At 38.4% G+C, this 22965-nt stretch overlaps 4 protein-coding genes across 6 annotated transcripts in view; 1 reads left to right on the top strand and 3 right to left on the bottom strand.

The window, feature by feature from the left end:
• Nucleotides 1–112: 112 nt before the first annotated feature.
• On the bottom strand, nucleotides 113–4465 carry LOC121957920 (zona pellucida sperm-binding protein 4-like). Of its 2 annotated transcripts, none has more exons than XM_042506728.1 (12): nucleotides 4249–4465; nucleotides 2893–3192; nucleotides 2703–2812; nucleotides 2379–2553; nucleotides 2152–2268; nucleotides 1896–2068; nucleotides 1547–1644; nucleotides 1250–1401; nucleotides 694–871; nucleotides 480–615; nucleotides 263–337; nucleotides 113–191 (listed from the first exon to the last, which is right to left on the bottom strand). In XM_042506728.1, exons 1-12 carry the CDS (start codon nucleotides 4418–4420, stop codon nucleotides 186–188), a joined length of 1692 nt encoding a protein of 563 aa, XP_042362662.1. In that variant the 5' UTR covers nucleotides 4421–4465; the 3' UTR covers nucleotides 113–185. The 2 variants fall into 2 exon arrangements, with proteins under 2 accessions (XP_042362662.1, XP_042362663.1); XM_042506729.1 differs by having other exon boundaries at nucleotides 2893–3189.
• Nucleotides 4466–5490: 1025 nt separating this feature from the next.
• dus3l (dihydrouridine synthase 3-like (S. cerevisiae)) lies at nucleotides 5491–12854 on the bottom strand. Of its 2 annotated transcripts, none has more exons than XM_042507145.1 (16): nucleotides 12791–12854; nucleotides 11806–11920; nucleotides 11003–11273; nucleotides 10556–10907; nucleotides 10223–10299; nucleotides 10031–10120; nucleotides 9431–9472; nucleotides 9105–9257; nucleotides 8864–8980; nucleotides 8547–8612; nucleotides 8341–8451; nucleotides 7757–7853; nucleotides 7484–7559; nucleotides 6547–6735; nucleotides 6319–6447; nucleotides 5491–5727 (listed from the first exon to the last, which is right to left on the bottom strand). In XM_042507145.1, the coding sequence occupies exons 2-16, from the start codon at nucleotides 11880–11882 to the stop codon at nucleotides 5655–5657; spliced, it is 1920 nt and encodes a 639-aa protein (XP_042363079.1). In that variant the 5' UTR covers nucleotides 11883–11920; nucleotides 12791–12854; the 3' UTR covers nucleotides 5491–5654. The 2 variants fall into 2 exon arrangements, with proteins under 2 accessions (XP_042363079.1, XP_042363078.1); XM_042507144.1 differs by having other exon boundaries at nucleotides 12576–12836.
• Nucleotides 12855–13037: 183 nt separating this feature from the next.
• On the bottom strand, nucleotides 13038–15710 carry LOC121958261 (transcription termination factor 1, mitochondrial). Its single transcript, XM_042507146.1, has 2 exons — nucleotides 15642–15710; nucleotides 13038–14717 (listed from the first exon to the last, which is right to left on the bottom strand). Exon 2 carries the CDS (start codon nucleotides 14701–14703, stop codon nucleotides 13546–13548), a length of 1158 nt encoding a protein of 385 aa, XP_042363080.1. The 5' UTR covers nucleotides 14704–14717; nucleotides 15642–15710; the 3' UTR covers nucleotides 13038–13545.
• A 6145-nt stretch (nucleotides 15711–21855) lies between these two features.
• Nucleotides 21856–22965, top strand: part of akap9 (A kinase (PRKA) anchor protein 9) — an 85677-nt gene continuing 84567 nt past the window's right edge. Inside the window, exon 1 of the mRNA XM_042506209.1 lies at nucleotides 21856–22065. Coding sequence (XP_042362143.1) covers nucleotides 22018–22065 — 48 coding nt within the window. The 5' untranslated portion in view covers nucleotides 21856–22017. The remainder of the gene's footprint in view (nucleotides 22066–22965) is intronic.

Raw genomic sequence — 22965 nt, 5'->3', positions numbered from 1 at the left:
TGTGCACTTAATAGTTTGCCTGATGAGAAAGTTACCAAGCAGAAACATTTCAGCACATGGATCTGATACTTCTATATTTTATATAAAAAAAAAAAAAAACAGAGACCCCATATTACTGTATAAAATATTCCATTTATTTTTTCAGTCAATTATCCATTTTACTTGATGTCTCCAGCTGCAAATCCTTATGACTGGAAGCAAAAGAATTTGATTAGACATTTGAATGGAGCTCGCGACACATTTTCAAAGTTTAGAGACTCACCTTTCCATCAAAGCAACGCTCGGCACAAGTCTTTTCTGTTGGCCTACAAACTTCAGTGGAGCACATGAAATAGATCTGCAGGGGAAACAAGCATGTTTACATCCTTTGACAAGTTGCTGCAAACATTATTGCTCATTCAGTATTTAAATTTTTTATTTTATTTTATTTTTTTTTTAAACCATTCAAATCCACAATGGCTTCCTGGACACTGACTCACCTCTTCATCAAGGTACTTGTTCGTCTTCTGATCCATGAACTGGAAGGCATTCACTGTGAAGCGCCTTATGTAGCGATTTTTTGGATTGCCAGTGTTTTTCAGGATAGCCACAGTTTGATCATAAGGATTAGCACACCTACAGACACGTTCAGGTTAGGGCAAAGCCATGTTCAGCCTTAATACACGTCTGCAGTGGGATCAGAGTCATGCTTACCCTTCATAAATGAGCACCAGAGCATTCTTAGCAGAGCGCGGGTAAGCCAGACAGTAGTTGACAAGAATTACTGCATCTGGTTTTGGAGACTTGAGGCGCAGTTCAAGATGCACTGGCTTGCCGAGGAGCTGTCGCAAAGGCTGATGGTAAGTTGGCAAGTAGCTTGAATAAGTCTGATCTGTTGACATTACAGACGGAGAAAAAGTCATCAATAAACAAATATCATTTGAGTGGTACTTATGCATATCATTTTTTCAAACATTTGGTTTGAAAAGTGCATATATTCAAAGCTTGGAAGCATGATATCCTGTCGCTCTTACAGTTGGAAAAGATAAGGTTTGTACATTGTTCTGATAGATTTTACTCTCACTGGAAGCCATTGATTGATTATGCTGCCCAGCTTTCCCCAAATCAAGAAACACCTTAGTGGCTTACCTGCTGAGTGTTAAATTAGACACATAATTCTTTGAATTAAAATGTCAGTTTCTATTAGCTTTATGTACCACCCGCTTGTTTCAACAAAACAGTGAAGTATGAAAAGTGCATATAACTTCACCTTTAGCAATTCTCAGTGAAACACCATATAATCCATTGGAGACGACCGATGATGGCAAGGTGGAACTCGGGGTCTTGACCATGTAGCCAACACTGGCCATTGACTGCTTGGCTGGCTCCCCTGATTTACCATAGCGGCATTCAATCATGAACCTATTTTTAAAAAAAAAAAAAAAAAAGGCACTTTAAGCTTGGCACCACATGCATATAGGACCACATTATTCTTTTAGATCACTATGACCATGATAATGTGAGGTAGAATTTTAGAGTCAAAATGTATCAAATAACCACAACTCACCTGAGCGGATCGGTTCTTGTAATTACACCATACTTAAGATTTAGGGCTTTCACAACACTCTGCACCTCAGCCATGTAGACCTTTGTCCCCTTAACATCCTGTAAAAAAAAAAAAAAAAAAAAAAAAAAGTCAGTTTTTCCTCAGTTGCTTGAATCAAGTGAATCGAGTTACGCAGCATGTATGATGCCCTGCCTGAAGCAGTTTCCCAAACTGGCAGCATGTTTAGAGTGATGTATTTGTAAAATCTCTTCAGTGTGTAAGATTTAGTAGCATCTGGTGAAGATGCTGATTGAAACCAGCTGAAATTTCTTTCAATAAGTCTGTTTTTATGAACAAAAGTATAACTTACATAATAACGAGCTCCACATTCTGTAACTTTGAACTTGAAGATGGCGACCTTGTCATTAACAATGATTGGTTTGCAGTTTGGATGCCCAGGAATCACAAGCTTGGTGGGGTCCACAGGGATGGATGCAGAGTTGGAGCGAATGGCAAAAACAAAATGCTGATCTCCAGTGCACTCTAAGGGGAAAAAAAGTTGCAGAGGTTTCAGAGAAGTTAAAATAGATCATTTTATACTACATCTCCTAAAACCAAAGCTTTACCATCCAGTGGGTAGTAACAGGAAGAAGAATCTGAACAGCATCCCATCTTTTCACACTCAGCAGACGATATTCCTGAATAACCACAAGTCACCCGCTCTGCTGAGGTGACGGCACAATCTGAAACGACATTTTTTGTTTAAGTAATCAGTCAGCTTGTAGCTGTAGTAAATCCTTGGCCTTACAAGTGATGCAGTAAGCGCAGTACATTTTTTGCAGTTTGCACTCACTTGTTGCCTTTGTTGGTGTAGGATTTGTGTTGCCACACTTTGACGATTTGGGTTGGCCACTGGAGCGAGGGAACAGTCCAGATTTTAAATTGAAATTTTCCTCACAAGATGCAGTAGCAACTTGTGTTTGACCGAACGCATCGGCAAACAACAACTGGAGGCTGTAGCCATTACTCTGCAACAATGGAGCTTTTGGTTAAGACACGAAGAATTGGAAGTAAAAGATAAACAAAATGATGAGTAAAATTACATTTTAAGTTTTTTTTTGTTTTGTTTTGTTTTTTTAAAAAGGACAGAGTCGAGGCATTTTTTCAAATAACCTACATGTTTGACATTGCACCCAGTGAAGGGTACAGTCAAGGTGTTCTTGAAAGAGTCCAGTTGATAACCACAAGACTCTGGAGCATTCGTGACTGACAGCAGATCCTTTGAGCCTGAGGAGTGAAAATAAATTACTGTAAGTTAAAATGCATTCAGCAAAATGTCAAATGAGTAGGAAAGTCAAAGCACATACCCAAAACTTTAACATCACTCAGTGAACCTGTCAGCAGAGTAATCTGGAAGCCAGCTTCACTACAAACCACATCTAATCCAGACGAACTGGGACAGGTGCTGCCACTCCAGCTCCTTGGGGGGGCATATACAAATTCCATTGGGAAGTCGCTGTCAGTACCGCTGTCCCAGTTTCCTGTAGGGGCATTGTCAAATTCCAACTGGAATCCATGGTCAGTAAAAGAGTCGACAGTTTCACTGGTGGAGGCACCCTCAACCTCAAGATCTGCATCTTCATTGTCGAAGTCACTGTCATCATCATCTGGAGAAAAGAATTATAGTTAATGTCTTAAGGACAATAACTCTGAAAGCCCAGCTTTATAGTGTTGTTGCTGCCGATTTATTATCATCATTTACAAACATGCAGTGTGGATTGTTTTACTTCTGAATTTGAGTTCAGGAACAACCAGTCAGTTTTAGAAAACATGGTCAAATGCCTGAAACATTTTTCACATTGAATAATGACTGTTACAACTGCATGCAGTCTCTTTAAGCATTACTTTAAATAAAATGGCCTGACAACAATCAATGTGTTTCTCAGGCACAAAGTGATGACTACATTATGAGCTACGAAGTTTGAACAATTTAATCTGTTCCCCAAAAAGAAAAGCAGTTTGGCTGGTAAAAGCCAGACAAACAATTATAGAATAGTAGAGAGTCTTAAGTCAATAAATTTGTTACAGAGCAATCTGCTATAAAAGGGAAACTATACCCAGTTTCAAAATTAGAAAGATAAAAGAGAAAGGTGTAGGTGACTAAAAGCACCCAGGGGACTGTTCCCATTCAGATTTAAAGACAACAGAATAAAGCTTATTTAGCTATAAGAAAGACAAAATCAAGCCCACAGTCATCATCTACAGAGCATCTTCTGACTCTATACTTAAAATTAGTTCACAAGTTGACTTACATCTCTGGTTGGTTGCTCCAAGAGAGTCGCTCATGTTCAGATATTGATGAATTGTAAGGCCACAGAAACATTTAGCAGGTGTTCCCCTAAAGTTTGCTAGTATTAGCCACCATTTGGTGATATACAGGACATCCCATTGTGATAACAGTTCCAGTGTATATAGTTAAGGAAAGTATATTTAGTTAAGGGAAGCACATATTATTCCTTATGAATTCAACTTTTCATCTGCAAGAAAAAAAAAAGCCAATTCTTCTTTAAAAACTTACAAATTTTTTAGCTGTAACATCAACTTCAATGTCAATGCAAGCGCAGACTTTTCAGGTGTAACAGAACAACAGATTAATGTGAATTTATCCATTCACATGAGCCTGCTGACAGTGAACACACCTTCACCCACTGTCAGTCTCCTACCTGTCAAAGTAAGGGCCGATGTTACAGTTTCAGGCTCAATCCATTGCACTGTCTCATGCGAATTAAAAGGCTGCGGAGTGTCGTCGATTATCTCCCATTCCTGAGCTGGAACCAGCAGCAGATTCCCAGTCAGTACCACCAGCACCAACAGCTCAACCCTGACCCCAGCCATGGATCCAAGCGACGCCCTCCTGCAGCTACTGAGACCCGGATAGAGAGGCAGCCTACAAATGATGGTGTGGTATAAATTGATTGCACCTGGTGGCTGCTAATTGGTTTGTGCTACTGGTTAGTCTCGCGTACGTCAAAGAAAACTGTCAATTTGATGTAAAAGAAAGGCCTAAGACAAAAGAGAGACCTTATTTAATGTTTGTAAGATGTTGCAGCTCTTTTCAAATTAAATTAACTACCCCCTCCCACATTTTTTTTTCAGATCTTTGGCATCAGTTATGTAGAAAAAAATTGGCTGCATAAAATACACTTTAAATGTAAATCTATACCCATATAGTATATACCAGAGTTGGAACAAATGCTCAGATCTTGTTCTTGAGTAAAAGTAGTAATACAGTGATGTAGAAATACTATACTATAAGTACATAGGTATTAGCATCCAAATATACTTAAAAAAAGTACCATAGTCTTATCTTTATCCACGATAATACATCATTATGTAATAATATTTTGTATTATCTAAAATCTTTATCTGTACAGTAACGGAAAATATGTTTTAAAACATTGTGTATTAAAAAGTAAAATGTCTCCCTCTAAGATGTTGTGGAGCAAAAGTGGAAAATGTCTTTGAAACAAAATACTATTGTAAAGTAGCTTAAATGTGTACTTAAATACAGTACTTGCACATAGTTCCAAACCATCACTGGTATACATGTTGGGACACTGTTTGAACACTTGTAAGATGTAATAGCTGTGACATCTGATTTTCATTATTCAGTCAAGAATTGTGAGAAAAATTAATACAAAAAAAACTCCCACCTAATCCGAATTTTCCTGACTTACTTAAAAGAACGTATTAAAAAATGTATACAGACAGGGCATATTGCTTTGCAGTTGTATTACATTATATTTTACAGTTGTATTCAGTAGTCCGGTATCTCTGTGTTTATCAAATTTCACTAACATAATGTTTAATTATTTCCACCAACTCAGTGGTTCAACTTTATAATGGCTTATCATTTCAAATAACTACAAGCACAAAAGAAAGAAATATTATAGTGTGGCAAAAAAATTTATTGCATATATTTCAAGTACACTAACACCCCACAGGTCAAATAAACAGACATATTTAAAAGTCTATCATTTAAAACAATAGCTTCTCTTTCTTTTATTCTCTAGAGGCAATAAAAAATAAACACAAATCAAAGGACCTGGTTGTTCAGACACAGAGAAAATCACTTGTAGGCGTTGGCTTTATGTTTGGGCAAGAAGTTGAAATTCTTTGGTACAGGTCCGAGTAGCATTTCACTGTAGAGAGGAGAAAGTAAGAACTGATAAGCAAAACATACATCAATTCAACTGTTCATCTTAACACTTGGAAATCTAAGCAAATTGGTTTGATTTCTTTCAAAAACAAGGAAAGAAGGCAATGAGCAGTAAAAAAAGAAAACAAAAATTAGATAGAAATTGGTAAACAAATAAAAAATAAAAAATAAATAAATATGAGACAGTTAAAAAATAAGGCAAGCAAGACTTGGAAACGGTGATTAAAAATAATAATTCTGTAACATAATCTTACATATGTAATTTTGATAATTATAGTTTTTGTCCTTAGCTTTTTTTCCTTTATTTTTTCCAAGCTTTTTACAAAATAATTTTCCAAATCTACTTATTTCTTGCAATTTGTGGAACATTTCTTACCAAGTTGCTCATTACCTTTTTTTCCCATATTTCTGAAAGAAATCACACCAATTTGCTCAGGGTTCAAAGGTTTAAATACTAGTCAGAGGCATTTAAAGCAGCGCAAGAAAAGTAATGTTGCTCCAGGTTTCAAAGGGTTAATGTAGCTTGATTTTTAAACTGTAATTCTAGATGATTTAGAAAACATTTTCTGCTTACCTAATCCTGACCCAGTCGCCAACATGTTGACTGGCCATCAGTGACTCCAGATAGTTCCTGCCCATGTAGTACGGAGGTCTCTCGTTGATCTTCTGAGGCACTCGCTCCAACAGGCCCACTGGGATATATCTGACAAACACAGATAGTTTATGATGAGTGACAAGTCACGAATGTTGTTTCTTGATTGTTGAAGAAATACTTTATAATCAAGTGCATGTTGCTGCTCACCTGCACATGAATGAGAGCCACTCCAGCATGAAGCTGCGGGTCTTCTCCACACCTCGGGTGTCGGAGCCCCAGTGCTCCAGACCAAAGTTAGTGAAATCCCTGAGGATGTCCAGTCGCTCGCTGGACGAGATGTCCCAGTGTCTGCTCTCCTTTATTTCAGTGAAGATCCAGGGCTTAATGAGAGCACCCCTGAAGGCAAGGCAGGGACAGGCAATGCAAGTTTATTTATATGGCTTCTTTCAAGTGTTTCACAGGGGCACAGAAATTCATGAAATACAAAACATAAACAAAACATTTAAATAGCATTCAACGCTTCAAGACAATCAAAAAACAAAAGCAAAGAAAGATAAAATAAAATATACTACTACTACTACTAATAATAATCATAAATAATAATAAGTTCAAGTTCACCATAAAGATAATTGGGCTCTGTGATAGTTCCTCTAGTAATAATACAAATCATAGCAAATGAGCAGGGGATCTGCAAAATAACAGAAATGCCACATAAAAAACAACTGAATCATAACGATCAAAAAGAGAAGATACGAAAAAGGCTGTAATGCAGCTATACAGCCTGTTTGAGTGCGCCTTAAAGACTCTGACAATTTCAAAACTGAATTTTAAGTGATCAGTTTAATGTGACTACTGGTTACAAGGGGTCAAATCAATTTAAGGAACTGCAGTCACAGACACTGTGTCAAGGTGAATGGTCTTAAAACCAAAGTCAACACATGCCAAACTACATAGGTAAAGACTAAAGTGGTTTGCAAAATGAAGCTAATTGCCAAATAAAAATAATATTTAATACTTTATTGAAGAATGTTCTTTCTTTTGTATTTCTTTTGTAAAAGATGTCCCTATGTCTTCGTCCATCCAAGAACTTGCCATCTACCATTAATTTGTCTTTACTGTGTGTAATCACTAAAGTGGCACCAACCTTGCAATCATTATACCAGAAACTCCCGTCTCTCTCGCCTTCATGGCATCTTCATAGGACAAAATGTCTCCATTACCTGAGACAATAAACACAGGTCACCTTAGATCAACTCATCACCAATGATTAATTCACTTTTACAAATCTGAGCTTGCCAAACAGTCTAAATAGAGTTCTTCTTCACCAAAAAGGAGGTTGTTTTTCTAATATTTTGCTTCCTTACACTTCATCCCCATCTGAACTGTGTGCAGTTGCAAACTTTACAAATCCACATACCAAAAAGTGGGACGGGACTCGCCAGCTTGGAGCAGGTGGTGATATAATCCCAGTCAGCCAACTTTGTGTAGCGCTGCTCCCTGGATCGGCCGTGCAACTGTAAGAAAACAGCAGCATCAGTGGGGTGACATGACTCACTTTAGTTGCAGACATAAAAATGACAAAAAAGGAAGAAAACCATATGCATAACAGATAAAAACAAGAGTCCTGGAAAAACATCTCACAATTTTAATTAGAGTTAAACAAAATGCAAAGTGGGGAACACATTACCTTTGATAAATAAGAGTCATATCATGTGCTCTCACATTACAGTTCAGTAATTTCACTCTAAGTGCTTTTAATAAATAAAACAGTGTGCCAAAGAATTAAGGTTGTAGTTACAAGAATTAATTATCTCATATAACTCGAAATAAGACTCCCTTTGACTTCCATTGTTTTCATGAATTTCTTGACTTCTTATGCTTTGTCTGTATTAAATATATCAACACATGATGCAGGCAGATACATTTCCATGCTACTCAAAGTCTCCTTTAGCAGCTGCAACAACTTTTCACGTTTATTTATGCTGCTTTTACATCACTTACTGTGATCAGAGAGACACCCCAGTTCTTCATCTCTGGGATGAGTTTGTGCGCTATGTTAGACTTTTCCTGAACACCAGTGCGGATCTTCACTGTTAAAGGGACATCAAGCACCTTCAGGAAGAAAAAAAAACATGGCTCTTATTCATTATTTTTCTCCTCAATGCCAGAATTCACAGATGCACCAGATTCAGATAAATTAAACTTACATAGTTCATTCCCTTGATTATCTGTTCAAACTTTCGGGTGCGTGTCATCAGGCCGCAGCCTCCGCCCTGATGGGGGAAAGCGAACAAAGACCATAAGTCAGTGAGTATTTTGTTGGTGTCTCATATTTCCGGTCTAATACCAGTGTCTCTGCTTTCTACACTGGGGCTCTGAAAGGTTTGGAAATACCAAATAAAAAAGTTAAGCGTGTTAAGCTGATAACATTTACGCTGCATGCTGGGAAAACATAAATGAATGAAAACCACAGTGGAACTTTTTTTTAATCTGGAGGGACTTCCTGGTTTAATATGAGGTTTACCTTCTTGTAGACGAGGTCGATGGGGCATCCAGAGTTGATGTCCACAAAGTCGACGTCAGTGTTGTTGTTGATGAGCTCTGCACACCTCGTCATGGTGTCGGGGAAGCAGCCCTCCACCTGGAGACACAGTTTGTACTTGAGAACTGAGGTCATCTTCACACGAATCAGCAAGCCGTGATTATAACGACAACAACGTGAACAGAGTACTTCAGCGGCTCTGGAGAGTCTATGATGACATCACCTGGACGCCAAAAACATCTTCACTTTCGTGCCGTTTCAGCAGGGCCCACTCTGACTGCTGCCCCTGCAGCAGGTTCGTGCACATGGCCATCTCCCCACAGGTGATGTCTGCTCCGAAGCGCTTGCACACTCGACGGAAAGGCAGATTTCCACACTGACGAGAGAGAGGGAATGATTTTGTTCTTTCAAAACCTTATTTATGTTCCAGCATTTGATATAATTTGGTATATTTCTGTTTCTTTACACTGAAATATTTAACAGTGTTGTCAAATTTGATTTGATGGGAAGTATTTGATTACATCACTAATACAGTCTGGTTGAACTTACAGTTGTTAGAGGAGCGAGGTAGAGCTTGTCTTGAAAGTCCACCTTAAACACAGGCCGAGAGAAAAGATTACAAGATTTTCCTTGTTTTTTTCTTAAAGCTGGAGTGCTGAACTTTTGTCTCCCCCCTCTGCCAATGAGAGTAATTACAAAAAAAATGTTGATGGTTTATGACGTATGCCTGCAGGTGAGTTTGCTGCATCTCCTCACCCCCAGGAGAGCTCTCTTTAAGTCTTCCCGTGCAAATAAGGAAGGAAAAAAAGTGATGGAGTCATCAGATGTGGCAATTGTCTTTCCTCCTAGCTGCTGCTCTGTTGCTATGGTCTCTGCTCCCTTTGAATCTGGCTTGTTGTCATAAAATGCATCACTTGTGCGCTTAACATGGGAAAGTTGCACAGACACCACAACTCCAGTGTACTGCAAAATGAAGAGAGCTTTCCCTGGCAGCAAGTAATCAGCAATGTGTGCACTCGTTTGGCAAGTGCTTCTCGTAACGGACGGTCATTTGGATGAAAAAGTCTTGCACTCCAGCTTTAAATTAGTCATCGAACTACTTTATAAAATATCATTTTGGAGGAAAGATAGTTGGGTGACACGACTTACCTGTTTCTTTTCACACTGGCGCAACTTGATGACATCTACATCAGTAAGTGGGCCGACAGTTTTCACTGGAGACTGTTTATCTTGGCTGGACTGTAGTTTGTCACAGAGAAAATATATAGAAATACTTAAAAAAAAAAACAAGCCACACAATATGTATACATCTATATTAGTGGTCTGAGTAGAAAGTTGCACCGTTGTTTCAGCTTCAGCAGACGCATGCTGCTCGCCTCCAGCTGGATCTGTAGATACTTCAGCTGCACGAGTGTCACCTAAGTGTGTCAAGAGACTGAATTATAAAACCAAATTTAAGTCTACACCCTTGCATGCATGTTGACCATCTAAAATGAGATGAGCTGATGAAATGAAAGCTTCAGTCTGTACCACAAGGACTCACTTCAGAGATACTTCATTTCACTGTTGATTACTGCTCTTCTGTCAGTGTCTGTACCGGTTCAAACCACTTAACGGACTCATTATAAGGTGCAGAAAAGAATAGGAACGACTTGTGTCTGTAACTCCTCTTACCATTCCCTTGCTGTTCTCTTTTGTCTTTGTTGTTTGAAAGTATTTGGAGGTACTCTGCTGACTTCTTGAAGGCCACTGAACGCTTCCTCAGGCGGTTTTGGAGGTCTTTGCTCAGGCTGTTCTTCACCGTGACCCTGCCCTCATTGGCCTTAACTAGTTCTGCGTTCTCCATGGTTTTGAAGTCGGCTGTAGTGTGTGCCTTGGCGAAGCGGCAGGACAGACCATAACCGCACTTTCCAAATGTGTCGTAGAGGTAGCAGCTTTCCCCGATGTCAGCGGGTTTGCTGGCCAAGTACTTGGCTACGTCATGGTGAAACTGGCATTTGTCTCCATAGGGACATTCCCTGTTGTCCTGCAGCGATTGTGAAAAGTCACGACAATAACTATCAGCTGACACTGAAAAGTACTGTATGTGGTATTCGTGAATTGTTGGTTGAAGTTTCATACCTGAATGACGGAGAGACAAAGTCGTTTTTCATCATATGCAGTAGGCTTTGTGTGAGGCCTTGACTTATTCTGCCCCCGAACACGTTTACCATCCGGTCTGTCGCCTTTATACCTCTCCTCAGGATCTAGTTTGAGCTTCTTGGTCTCAGGTTCCTCAGCAGGTGTGTCATTTGTCTCCTCAACCTTATCATTTTCACTGGCCTTTTCTCCTCTTAAGCTCTGCCACTCAGAGTCAACAAACTCGTGAAATTTTTCTTTGGTGGTCAAGAATCTGCAAATACATAAAGAAACAGAATCAGCCGACCAGTTAAAAGATGTAACAACCCAATATTCAACACCAAAGTTAAGACCTTGGGCTTTATTGTCATTACACACATTTGCTCACTGCTCTGTTACCACATTATTGTTGAATTAATGTTACATTTGTGGCAATTGATGTGGACCAGCCAGGTCTTGTAAAGCTGGAGTCCGCACACAGTGCAAGAACTCAAGTGCATTCACTACAGCTGCTAAGCCTTTTCGCTGACAGTGTAGTTCTGTTGGCTCTATCAGACAAAAGAAGTGCACAGTCAGAAATGGTTACCACCCTCAAGTATGAGTCCATGCTGCTCTGCTGGGAAAAAGGTGGTTGACTCTTTTCAGACTGGGACCCAGTTGCTGCTTATGTTATACCACAGTTGCTGGAGTTTACTGTCACATAATGGGTCATCAACCATGCAAACATGCTGGCCAACATGTGGGAATGTTTGCAGCGATTCTCCACCATTATTTCTTGTGCTTTCTGGTAACGGCTGGTTACTTACTGTGGTTTAAGGGAAGCTTCACCCTTCACAGTTACATCAGTCTTCTTTTCAACAGTTTCCTCCGCTGCCTTTTCCATCACACCTTCACTGGCTTTCTCCAATCCTTATTTTCTCTCTGAAACATGCCGATACATCAGCTGATCACTTTGAATCTTCATAACATGCTCAAGATACACTACTGTGTAGAAGTCTTAGGCCACCTTAACCTTTATTTTAGCATGGTTTTAATGATAACACATATTTATTTCTCTGTAGTTTCTTTACTAAAACACAACCAGAACACGCAGGAATTACGTTTGCAGTATTAAAAAGACAAATATTTCAGAATGAACAACTTCAACAAGCTAAAGTTGCATGTATTTAGTGTGACCTCCCTTTATACTTAACATGTCTTGAACTCTCGTTGGCAGACATTATGAGATTTACAATATGTCCAATGCTTAATATTGATTGCTTGAGCTATTTTTTTTAAGGTTAAACGACTCCATGTCTAAATATTGACTTCAGTCTTATTTTTTTCTGACTTTTGTTGTATTTTAATGCATTGCACATGTACTCTGTATTATTAGTTTGTTCAAACAACACATCTATGGTGACCTAAGACTTTTGCACAGTAATCTACTGTATCTGTACTGTATCTCCTGCTCCTGGGCTACGAATATGAATTAAAAGACTGAGAAAAACTCAGTTATAACGTTAGCCTCTTCAATTATTTTCCATATATCTTGCCTAACTTATTAAACTGAATTAAAATTAGCCGAGTTACTTACCTGTTACTATTGCCAAAATAAACAGCTGGTGTAGTATGCTTTGCTCCAACAGTAAATGCAATATAACCAGCCCTGCTAACAAGCTAACAGCTAACGTAACGGTTGACGCAAACAGCCTCTAAATAACCGGCGCCTTTAACGCTAATTTACAGCGATTAAATTCAAAAGTAAAACCTAAATGAATACAGTTAACTTAAATAGTATCTAAGTCTCACACTTCAACGTGCACAGCAACAAATCATCGGCATGAGGAAACAGTTGTGCGGCAGCTTGGTTGAGTCCGTGGTGTACTGGCAGTCGAATATTGGTTCCGCCTATTACAGTCTGACAGTCAGACAGATGCAAGACAAATTTCTAGGACTTTCTAGTGCTTTTTTAAGCACTCATTTTTTATTTTCATTGTAAACAACAACATTTCCATAACTTCCACAACCTCTTAATGATTTTTACTAATTACATGACTTTCCCAGGCCTGGAAATTGTGATTGTGAAATTTCATGACTTTTCCAGGTTTTCCATGACTGTGGGAACCCCGCTTGACACAAAATTTAGAAGCAACAGTCTTGATAATTGACTCAATGTTTAAGTAAAAATGCCAACAATTTCCCCAGTTCCAGCTTCTTATTTTCTTATTTTTGCTTTTGTTGCCTTATGAGATAGTGAATTTAATATCATTGTGTTTTTGGATCACTGGTTAGACAAAACAAGCAATTTGAAGATACACCTTTGGGTACGGGAAATTGTAATTGTTCCCAATTTTAGAGGCGTAACAATAATCAAGAAAATAATTCTGCAGACTAGACGGCGATGAAATATTAGTTTGTTGTAGCCCTACTAAATATCTTGAAATATTACAAAAATGACGTTTTAGAGGTTGGACATCATATTCTTGTTACCACATGGACAAAACTCGGTCTTCATAAAGCCAAGTTTAAGTGAAAGGCGCATCTAACAATATGTACAGTTACATTTAGTCGTTGGAAGAGGCATTAAGTTTTTCCATCTTTGCAACAAAGCGCTTTCGGCTCAGCTCCAGAATGTTGATCCCTTTCTTCTCAAAGTCATATCCCACCCTCTTCAGCTCCTGTATGCGCCCTGTAATGTTCTGTGTGCTGTAGTCTAAAACCTTTGGCTTTTTCACGATCTGCATCATTGTTATTCCTCCATTTAGGAGACAGTCCAGTTTAGAGTTCAGCGTGTCCGCCCCAATAAACAGAACCATCGGATATTTGAGGAACATATTTTTTATATCTGTTTCCTGACAGCCGAGAGAAACCAACTTTTGGTCTAGAGTGATAAAATTATTCTTTAAGTATTCACTGGAGAGGTCCAGTATTTCTGCTCCAGGGCCTTGAAGGAGAGCAAGCAGCTCTGAGTCTGTCAGTTTAAGAAGATCTCTCAGGATATCAATGTTTGTCCTCACTCTTTTGGTGCTTCGGATGAGAATGTAAAGGTTTCTGGAGATGACGGCTTTAGCAAACTGCTCTGGATTCTTGCCACCAAGTTGGAGACAGACGTCTCCCAAACACTCCACCATCTGCTTGTTGAGCTCTAAGCTGTTGGAGAATGTCCGCGGTGCTGTGGTCAGCAGTCGATGGAGGTCTTTGGCGTTCAGTCCGAGTGAGGTCAGAAAAGCAATGTTCTTCTCCAAATTCCCATTATCACTGGACCGGAAGAAAGACTCAGGTGAGCGTTTCAGGATGCTCACAACTTCTTCATCTGTGTTGAAGATGTTTCTCCAAAGCTTCCAGCGCTTTTCCAAGTGATCAATCGAGCGGGTGATAGCACGGGGATAACGCGATATGATGTCGGCAATAACGCTGCTGCTGGCTCCTTTGCCTTCCAGAAAGTGAGCGAGACCTTGTTCATTGGTGAAGGATCTGCGGAGCACGCCAGGCTGACGCTGGCGTACCTTCTTTAAATCAACTCCCATGAGATTCAGGTTCTCCAGCAGAGATTCATTCTCTGTGTTCACAGTTTGCTTTGACTCAGTAGATGGTGAAGTAGTGCTGCAAAGTCTCCTGGGAAGATAGAGTGATGCCAGCTGTACGGGAATGAGCCCAAAGCTGCGCTGCACCACCAATCGATGGAGGCTGAGGAGAGCCCTCACTCCAGGTACTGCTTCCATTTTAATGAGGAAGACTATAAAGCAATAAAATCAAAACTCAGGTTATCATAGCCACATAACTGTGAGTTAAGTACTTTTATATATATATACATATATATATATATATATATATAGTATAAACAGGTATTAATTTACAAACAGGTATTAATTTACAAACATGTCCGGAGCATTTAAATGGTGTAACTGGTCAATTAAGGGCTAACTCTACGTAATATAACAGAACATATTATATTATATCATATTATATTAGTGATGTTGCTCAGTAAAAGAAATATAAACAGATAAATTGAAAGGATGATACTCAAGTGTAGTACCTCAAAATTGCACTCAAGTACAGTAACATCACTTGAGTAAATATAGTTCTAGACCAGTGTCAATATCAAACTCCAAATGTCTGTTTATGTTAAGGTCCTGTCATATAGTCCCACCAGCCTTTCTAGGGTTAAACAGGAATTTTAACATTTTTTTTAATTCATACATTGTATTCCTATGGTCTGAAAGTATTCAAAAAAATTAGTAAAAATGAACACCTGTCTCCCAATTCCAGTGATTGAATGAAGCTAATTTGGGAATAAAAAGAAAACAAGCATTCTGTTAGTCCACATTACCAGTCTCAATTCATTATCAATGGAGCAGCTCCATACTTTAAATCCTACGACTTCCCAAGTTTAAGATTTAGTTCTCCGGCTTCTGGTTTTGAGAGAGTGACTCATGTTCACAGATATTGGCAGGACCCATCATATCTTTGTTTACAAGCTGACATAATCAATATTAAGAATTATTTATTATATACAGCACGACTGACATCAGCCTGAAGACCGTGGATAGGTCCCAGAGAAGTTCATTGTTACTTTCAGTATTCATCTGCTGAGAAACAGTTGCAGTGTTTACCCTGTATTCCCTCTGTATTCCTGTAAAACACGAAATAAAACACATACCATATACATTTGATGTCTTTCGGCCAAGTACTTGCTTCTAAGATCGGCATGACTCTTTGAACAACCCTCTGCCCCAAGTGAAAGCGGAAACGTCAAATTTGAACAACTCTCGCGAGATTTACCGTAAAACAAAACCGCGATAACTTGCACCATCTAGCGTGCTGGAGTCAAAGTTAAATCTCCTCTCACTTTAAACCACTAGATGGAAGCACAGATTTCTAATTTTTCATAGTGTAAATTCATGTAATTGTACGGTAATCATAAATTATTATTGTTATCAGTAACTATTTTTAAAGTTGCTGTTTGGATTGATAGGTTAGCCTACTTTTCACATTGGTCACAATGATGTAATCTTATTTAATCAAAATATTTACATAAAATCCTTTTAAAACCTACTTGACTACTGCTGATAATTTAAAACTTAAAAGTTTCAAATGAGCAGAAACTATTAGATTATTGAGACATTTCAGATTTACTCAATTTGTTTAGTAGACCCTGATTTTTTTCTTGTTCTTTGTTTGTTTGCTTTTGTCATATTTCTGTCTTTTCTCTTTATTTATTATCTTTCTCTTTATTTATTCTGCAATTTAATTTATTTTTACATTTTATTTTTGTATTATGAAAGATGTTTTCTACAACTTTCATATTGAAAATCCGGAACATACATGCTCTGTGTATTGAATGTATTGATTTTTTAAAATAATAAAATCTGTATTTAGAGGCACGGTAAGGACAAAAACACAGTAATAATTGCAGAATCTAAATATTGTTAGATTTCATTTTTCCTTCTCATGTGATCAATTTAATTACCTTAAAAATATGTATTTTCTGTACGTTTTATCTCCGAAATTGATTGCAAAAATGTCTGAGGCCTTCCCCACACTGTCAGGATGAAGTTAGAGTGTGTGTAGAGTGTTATGTAATAACCTTATCCTTTGAAAAATGATCAAAACAATATTAGAATCAGCCTTCTCAATTCACCATTTATTGTTTGCGTACAATTTGAACTCCTTATTAGGTTGTCTAAAACCATCAAATTCACAGAAAGAATATAAAGGACACAAACTGCTTTCTCAATGGAGACAACCTTGAATACAAGGATAGCTATTGTGAATAGAATGTGCAATATAATGTATTCAGTCACTTACAAAGCTCTGCAAAGAGTGCAATGTGATTTTACAGTTCATCCATAGCTTTATTATGACATTCTTAATATGTTAAATATAATGATAAAATTAAAGTATATTTGAATGTGAGTTGCAGCCGTTAATATTTAACACACTCCAGACATACTGCTGACGTTCTTGTATGCCCACGAGGTACAAGAGAGCATTTGCCATGTGTTGTGAACACTGAAAAGCCTAACCCATCGTCTCTTTTTACTGATGAGTCCCACCACTCATGAATACTTTAATACAGCACAGTGATATGTTCATTATGCAAATTAGCTGCTGATTTAAGGTTGAAGTGACCGTGGTGTTTGAGCCAAAACAGCTTCTTCTGCGATAGGGTCTCAATTTTATGTGGTCAGTCATCAACAGAATACAGTTTATTTTTAATTACAGCACACACAGTTCCACTTGTCCCAAGCCCTTCAGCATGTTTTTGCATAATGATGTGATGGCGAAGAACTCTTATGGCCAATGTTTTCTTTCTGTTTCAGTCTGTTTTAGCATCAAACAAATGATGAGGAGAGTGTAAAACACCAGAAACATGGCTGAAAATGGTCCTAGCCTCAAGACAGTTCATACTTGTTATATCTTCTGTGTATCATAGTTGCTTGTTGCTGCCTCAATGGCAATTCTGCTACTAGTTTATTATGTGCACCCAGCTAAAACTATAATGCAGTCTTAAAGCAGTTTTATGTATTGCCATGTCATGCCAGACATTTCATTTCATCTCACATAAAATTACAAAACACCACTATCAGAAAATATACAATATGTATCTTCAGGTAGCAGACCAAAAGAAAAACTTTTCAAATGGCTTGTACACTAAATCGCTCAAAATAACAGAAATGCTAATGGGCTAGATTTATTCTGATAATGAGCCTTTCTGTCATGCTTAATTTTCTCCATGCCTGTGATAGCTGTGGCCGGAGTCATCAAGTTTTCGGGTTGTCCATCAATCCCATTCTCATAAATGTGTTATCTCAAGAATACCTTAAGGAATCTTCTTCAAATTTGGCACAAACGTCCACTTAGACCCAACAATAAACTAATAAAATTTTGGTAGTCAGAGGTCAAAGGTCAAGGTCACTGCCACTTTGTCTGTCTTGTTCTTGTTAACTCAGTTTCTCAGGAAATTTCTTCAAATTTGCCACAGACGTCTACTTGTACTCAAGGATGATCTGATTCGATTTTTGTGGTTATAGGACAGAGGTCAAGGTCACCATGTCCTCATCTGTCTTGTTATTCTGAACCCGATATCTCAGGAGCACCTTGAAGGGATTTACTCAAATTTGGCGCAAACGTCAACTTGGCTGTAACAAGAAATTGATTAGATTTTAGTGGTCAAAGGTAAAGGTCACAGTGATCTTGCATTAGTCTCATTCTCATGAATACTATATTTTCAAGGTTTTCACCTAAATTTGGCATAAATGTTCACCTGGAATTTAGTGATCAAAGGTCAAGGTTAGTGTGACTCACAATACATGTTTTTGGCCTTAACTCAGTAATTCATATGCTAAATATGTAATTCCAGTTTCTATTTAATTTAAATGGCACAATACAACAGCCATTCAATATTCTGTAGTTCTGTGTCTATACCTTGAACTCTTGTTAAGAGTGTTTTGAATGGATGTTGGTTCAACTTTATTGTGTTTAGAAGTGTTTACGTTGTGTCGTTCACTCCATTTACAGCTCCGTTATATGGCTGTTGTTTAGATTCATTTTAGTTAAGTGTACCAATAAACTAGCAACTGAGTGGCTCTCCTTCCTTCGGCCACGCTCTTAGAAAAGTCAGGGGTATCTAAATGTCTTTATAAACCTAGCTAAAAATAATTTATAATTTTCTCTTGCTGTCTTTCCTTTTAAATTTCATTGTGCCTTTTCTCTCTTCCTCTGCACCTCTTGGAAATGTTGCGTATTTAATATTAAATACATAGCTGTCCTTATCCATTTGTTGTGGTCTACTTGGTTAAGTTGCTTGGGTAACTGCTGACACAGTACTCCTTCACTGAATCAATAATTTAGAAACTGCAGAAACTTTCAAACGCTCAGAGGTTCCTGTAGACACTGTTGCACATACAGCGAGTGTTAACAGGTGGGATCAAATACAATGTCCAAAAGAAGATGGGTGGAATTCAAAATCTGCCAGACTATCAGCTGCTCAGCTCCCGTCAGCCGAAGACCCAGAGCGTCCTCTCCCGCTGCTGCTGGTAGGTTTCAAATGTTGCTAAGACGCAGGACAAACTGTCACATTTTGATATATTATGTGGATCAACTGGTTTTCTATGAGAAAGTTACATTTTTTAAGGAACTGCATTTACTGTGGCCTAAGATTAATTTGTTTTAAGCATGTTTTTTACATTAACCTGTCTTTGGTTTCTACTACGACCAAAGTGCATTGGTGTATATTTCAGGGATTTTAGGAAATTAAAGTAATGCAGTAAGGATACAAATTGGTGAGTAAAAATGCACTCAAATACAGGATATTTAGTGTCTGATGCTCAAAATGCTCTGGCAGAGGACGCCCAAACCCCCTGTTCATTATGTGTGCCCCCCAAAATTAAACAAAAATCTACACCCCTGCCAAAGCTTAATCTGGGGGGGAAAAAAAGTCTATTTCAATTTATCCCAGGGTTAAGTTGAGTTTAAATTCAACAAATGTACACTGAACATAAATGTATTGGCCTTTAATTGTGACCATCTTAACATGCACCTGTGTAGTATTCATGCTGTTTAATCACCATCTGGATTTGCTGCACCTGTCAGGTGGATGGATTATCTTGGAAGAGAAGAGGTGCTGTCTAACGAGGATTTTATCAACTTTGTGACCAAAATTTGAGAGAAATAAGTGCTTTGTGTCCAGAAAAAAAGTCTCAGATCTTTGACTTGTGAAGAGTGGGAGCAAAAACAAAAATGTGGCGTTTAAATTTTTGTTCAGTAGATTCATCACACAGCTGTATAAGCCTAATCGTGCAGACTCAAGATCTAAAATTTGTTTTTTTAGTGTGTTTTAAGATTACATGTTATGTACATTTTATCAAGTAAAGTTGAATATGTGATCATTTCTCTTATGTGCTGACCTAAGACTAATTACAAAGGAGAGATTCGGACCCAGTGGTTGGACCAGTTGAGAGCAATTGCCGTAAACTACATCATGAACATGTGTGCAGAACAGAAACTCCCTATAACTTGTTCAAATGAAACTATATGTTGACTAAAGATAGATTTCATGGAGTCTGTCTATAAGTTTAATACTGGACTTTCTGTCCTTTATCGCCTCGATCTGTCATCGAAACTGATGCCTCTCTCTCATGTTACCTGCAGTCCCATTCCCCAAGGAAGCTTGAATGTTTCCTTTTTAAATGAAAAAGCTATCTGCCACTGTTGTCTGAAATGGGCTCAGAATAGCCCAATCAAGTGCCATGCTGTAAAATATGAGTTGGTGGCTGAAGTCTTTATTAGAAAGGAAAAAACACAGCTGATGAGATGAAAATATCTCATGTTAAAAAAGAAAACCTCTCAACTGGGACAGCTCTGGCAACCTTTCCTCCTGTTACCATAGAAACTGAGCAGACCTTTTAAGCAGGATTCAGACTGAATATAAAACAGTGAAATTTATGACAATGTTAAAAATCATCAAATACGTTGATGATATCATTAATGACAATCAAGTAATTTGAAGTAGGCTGCATTAAGACATTAAAGGAGTTTGCGATGTGTGAGTTACCTCTACAAAGTCACATTTGCCTCCAAACTCTATAGATCAAAACATGAGATGCAATTACGATATTTTAGGAACATGTTCCTCTATCGGATTGTAATTTATACTCTGGAGAGAAATATTGTTATAGATTAATTCTTTCTTTTTAATCCACTACATTTATTCGTCATTATTCTGTTATTATTTATTTAATGAGTTACGATTTCACATACAAAATCATATGATGATGCTGGATTTTTGTAAACAGTATTTCAAGCAGTTGAAATTAGTGCCTCCTTGATTACATTAACCCTTTGAAATCTGAGCGAATTGGCTTGATTTCTTTCAAAAACATAGGAAGGAGGCTACAAGCAACTCAACAAGAAATGGCAAGAAAATGAGCACAAAATTGATAACAAATAACCAAAAAATTACCGGAAAATACGTTTTTAACAAATAAACAAACAGGAAAATGACCATAGGAATGTGAAACGTCCTAAAGTCTTAGAATCATAAAATCTTAGAAATGTTCTAAAGTCTGAGAAATGTCCTAAAATCCTAGAAATGTCCTAAATCTGCGAAATGTGCTAAACCCTAGAAACAGCCTAAAAACCTAGAAATGTTCTTATTCCAAAAAATAAATCCTAGGAAAATGTCCTTGAAACGTCTTAAAGTCCAAGAAACGTTCTAAAATCCTTGAAATGTCCTAAATCCTAGAAATGTCTTGAAGTCCAAGAAATGTCCTAAAATCCTAGAAATGTCCTTAAGTCTGAGAAACATCCTGAAATCCTAAAAAAAACCTCATAAAATCTTCGAAATGTCCTAAGACCAAATGTGTATTAAAATCCTAGAAATGTGCTAAATCCTAGAAACAGCTTAAAATTGTAGAAATGTGCTTAATCCAAGCAACAGCCTAAAATTGTAATGTCCTAAATCCGTGAAATGTCCTAAAGGCTGAGAAACATTCTTAAATCCTAGAAACGTCCTAAAATCCTAGAAATGTCCTGAAATCTGAGAAATATACCAAATCCTAGATATGCCATTAAGTCCTAGAAACACGAATAAGCAAGTTGAAGATCCTTGATTTAGTGACAATAACTGTTCAAAGTGAGAATTTTTCGGGGCTAAAGATGCCTTTGTTTGGCGTTAGTGGGGCTGGTGGAGCATCTTGGGGGCCACTGCCCAGAGCCGACCTCAGTACTGAATAATGATCATTTTTATTTCGTGTAATTACGACATTTGTGACTGCACGTGAAGGCAACGCTCGCGGAATGTCAGTGGGCGTGGCCTCGGAGGCACCTACCCGACGTCATCATGGTTGGGTCTCATGTTTACGTGGAAAACATGGCGGCGGACTACCAACAAGGAGACAGCACCTAGTGAACGCGACTGGCAGCGAGCCGGGAGCCACAGGAGAGACATATCTAACCGCTAGTTTTTAGATTTGTCCCGCTGATATTTCGCATGAAGCAGTTTCCCTCTTGTTTCAGCCACAGGGACCGCGGTGATGGAAGACGAGGAGAGGCAAAAGAAGCTGGAGGCCGGCAAAGCAAAGGTAGGATTCTCAGTTTTTGGTGTTAGCATAAGTCACTAAAACCGCTAACGTTGCTTTAAAGTAGTAGTCAGTGTTGTCTACAACTTATTCTCTCACAACTGGGTCTGTCAGCTGTTTTTCGGTCCCCCCCTCCCCTTCTTATCCCCCTCTCAGCTGTCAGTCCCGGCAAACATGCGCCCTGCTCTCACTGCCGGGGTGTTAGCATAACCACTGCTAGCCCTAGACTCCTTTGTCATGCTGCACGTCTAACGTTACTCCAGTTTGTTTTTTTTTTTACTTGTCTAAAACGTGAGTGTAAGAGTCTGCACGCAATGCTAACTTTAATCGCCCGAAAGTCAAGCCGTCACACTGTTATCAAAGGCTTATAAACGCCACCTGAAGTGAGGCTGACAGGCTGGTGTAACAGGATTTACAGGACATATCCCCACCGGCGAGAGCAAACACTGCCCCACATGCCAAACGTGTGTGCTACATTGGCTTTATCAATCACCAGCGTCAACATTTAGGTCAGGACAACCCCCCCACCCGTGCACTAACTGATGTGAAACAGTGTTGCTACAACAGGATAGTGCTGCACTTAATTTTGTCTTGTAAACATGAATTTATGTCCATGTCATTTCTGTTATTTTATCATTACAGAAATTAGCATTTTTTATATCATAAATGACAGTGACATATATGGTACACTGCTCTGTCAGCGCTGTGCTGACTCACTCTTGTAGATGTGAGTGGAGAGGTACTGCATGACCTTGGAGCAGCTCTGTTATTGATATTTGTATGCCCAAACATTTTGGTTATGAATTCTGTCCATGATATGCAATCTGCAAGCAGATCAAAAAGAGAGGTGACGTGTTGAACTCCACTTTTTGTTTAAAACGACAATCTACATTATGGTATAGT

This window comes from Plectropomus leopardus, chromosome 18 (genome assembly GCF_008729295.1).
Source record: "Plectropomus leopardus isolate mb chromosome 18, YSFRI_Pleo_2.0, whole genome shotgun sequence".
Taxonomy (NCBI): domain Eukaryota; kingdom Metazoa; phylum Chordata; class Actinopteri; order Perciformes; family Serranidae; genus Plectropomus; species Plectropomus leopardus.
The sequence above is the reverse complement of the archived record's forward strand: the minus strand, read 5'-3'. Positions and strand labels throughout refer to the sequence as shown.

Coding starts and splice junctions, on each gene's coding strand:
- LOC121957920 (XM_042506728.1), bottom strand. CDS start 4,420: ATGGCTGGGGTCAGGGTTGAGCTGTTGGTGCTGGTGGTACTGACTGGG. Junction 872..1,249: donor TTCACTGAGAATTGCTAAAG/GTGAAGTTATAT, acceptor TAATGTCAACAG/ATCAGACTTATTCAAGCTAC. Junction 616..693: donor CTGGTGCTCATTTATGAAGG/GTAAGCATGACT, acceptor ACGTGTCTGTAG/GTGTGCTAATCCTTATGATC.
- dus3l (XM_042507145.1), bottom strand. CDS start 11,882: ATGGAAAAGGCAGCGGAGGAAACTGTTGAAAAGAAGACTGATGTAACT. Junction 10,121..10,222: donor CTGCTGAAGCTGAAACAACG/GTGCAACTTTCT, acceptor GACAAACTACAG/TCCAGCCAAGATAAACAGTC. Junction 7,854..8,340: donor GGGGTGTCTCTCTGATCACA/GTAAGTGATGTA, acceptor GTTTTCTTACAG/TTGCACGGCCGATCCAGGGA.
- LOC121958261 (XM_042507146.1), bottom strand. CDS start 14,703: ATGGAAGCAGTACCTGGAGTGAGGGCTCTCCTCAGCCTCCATCGATTG.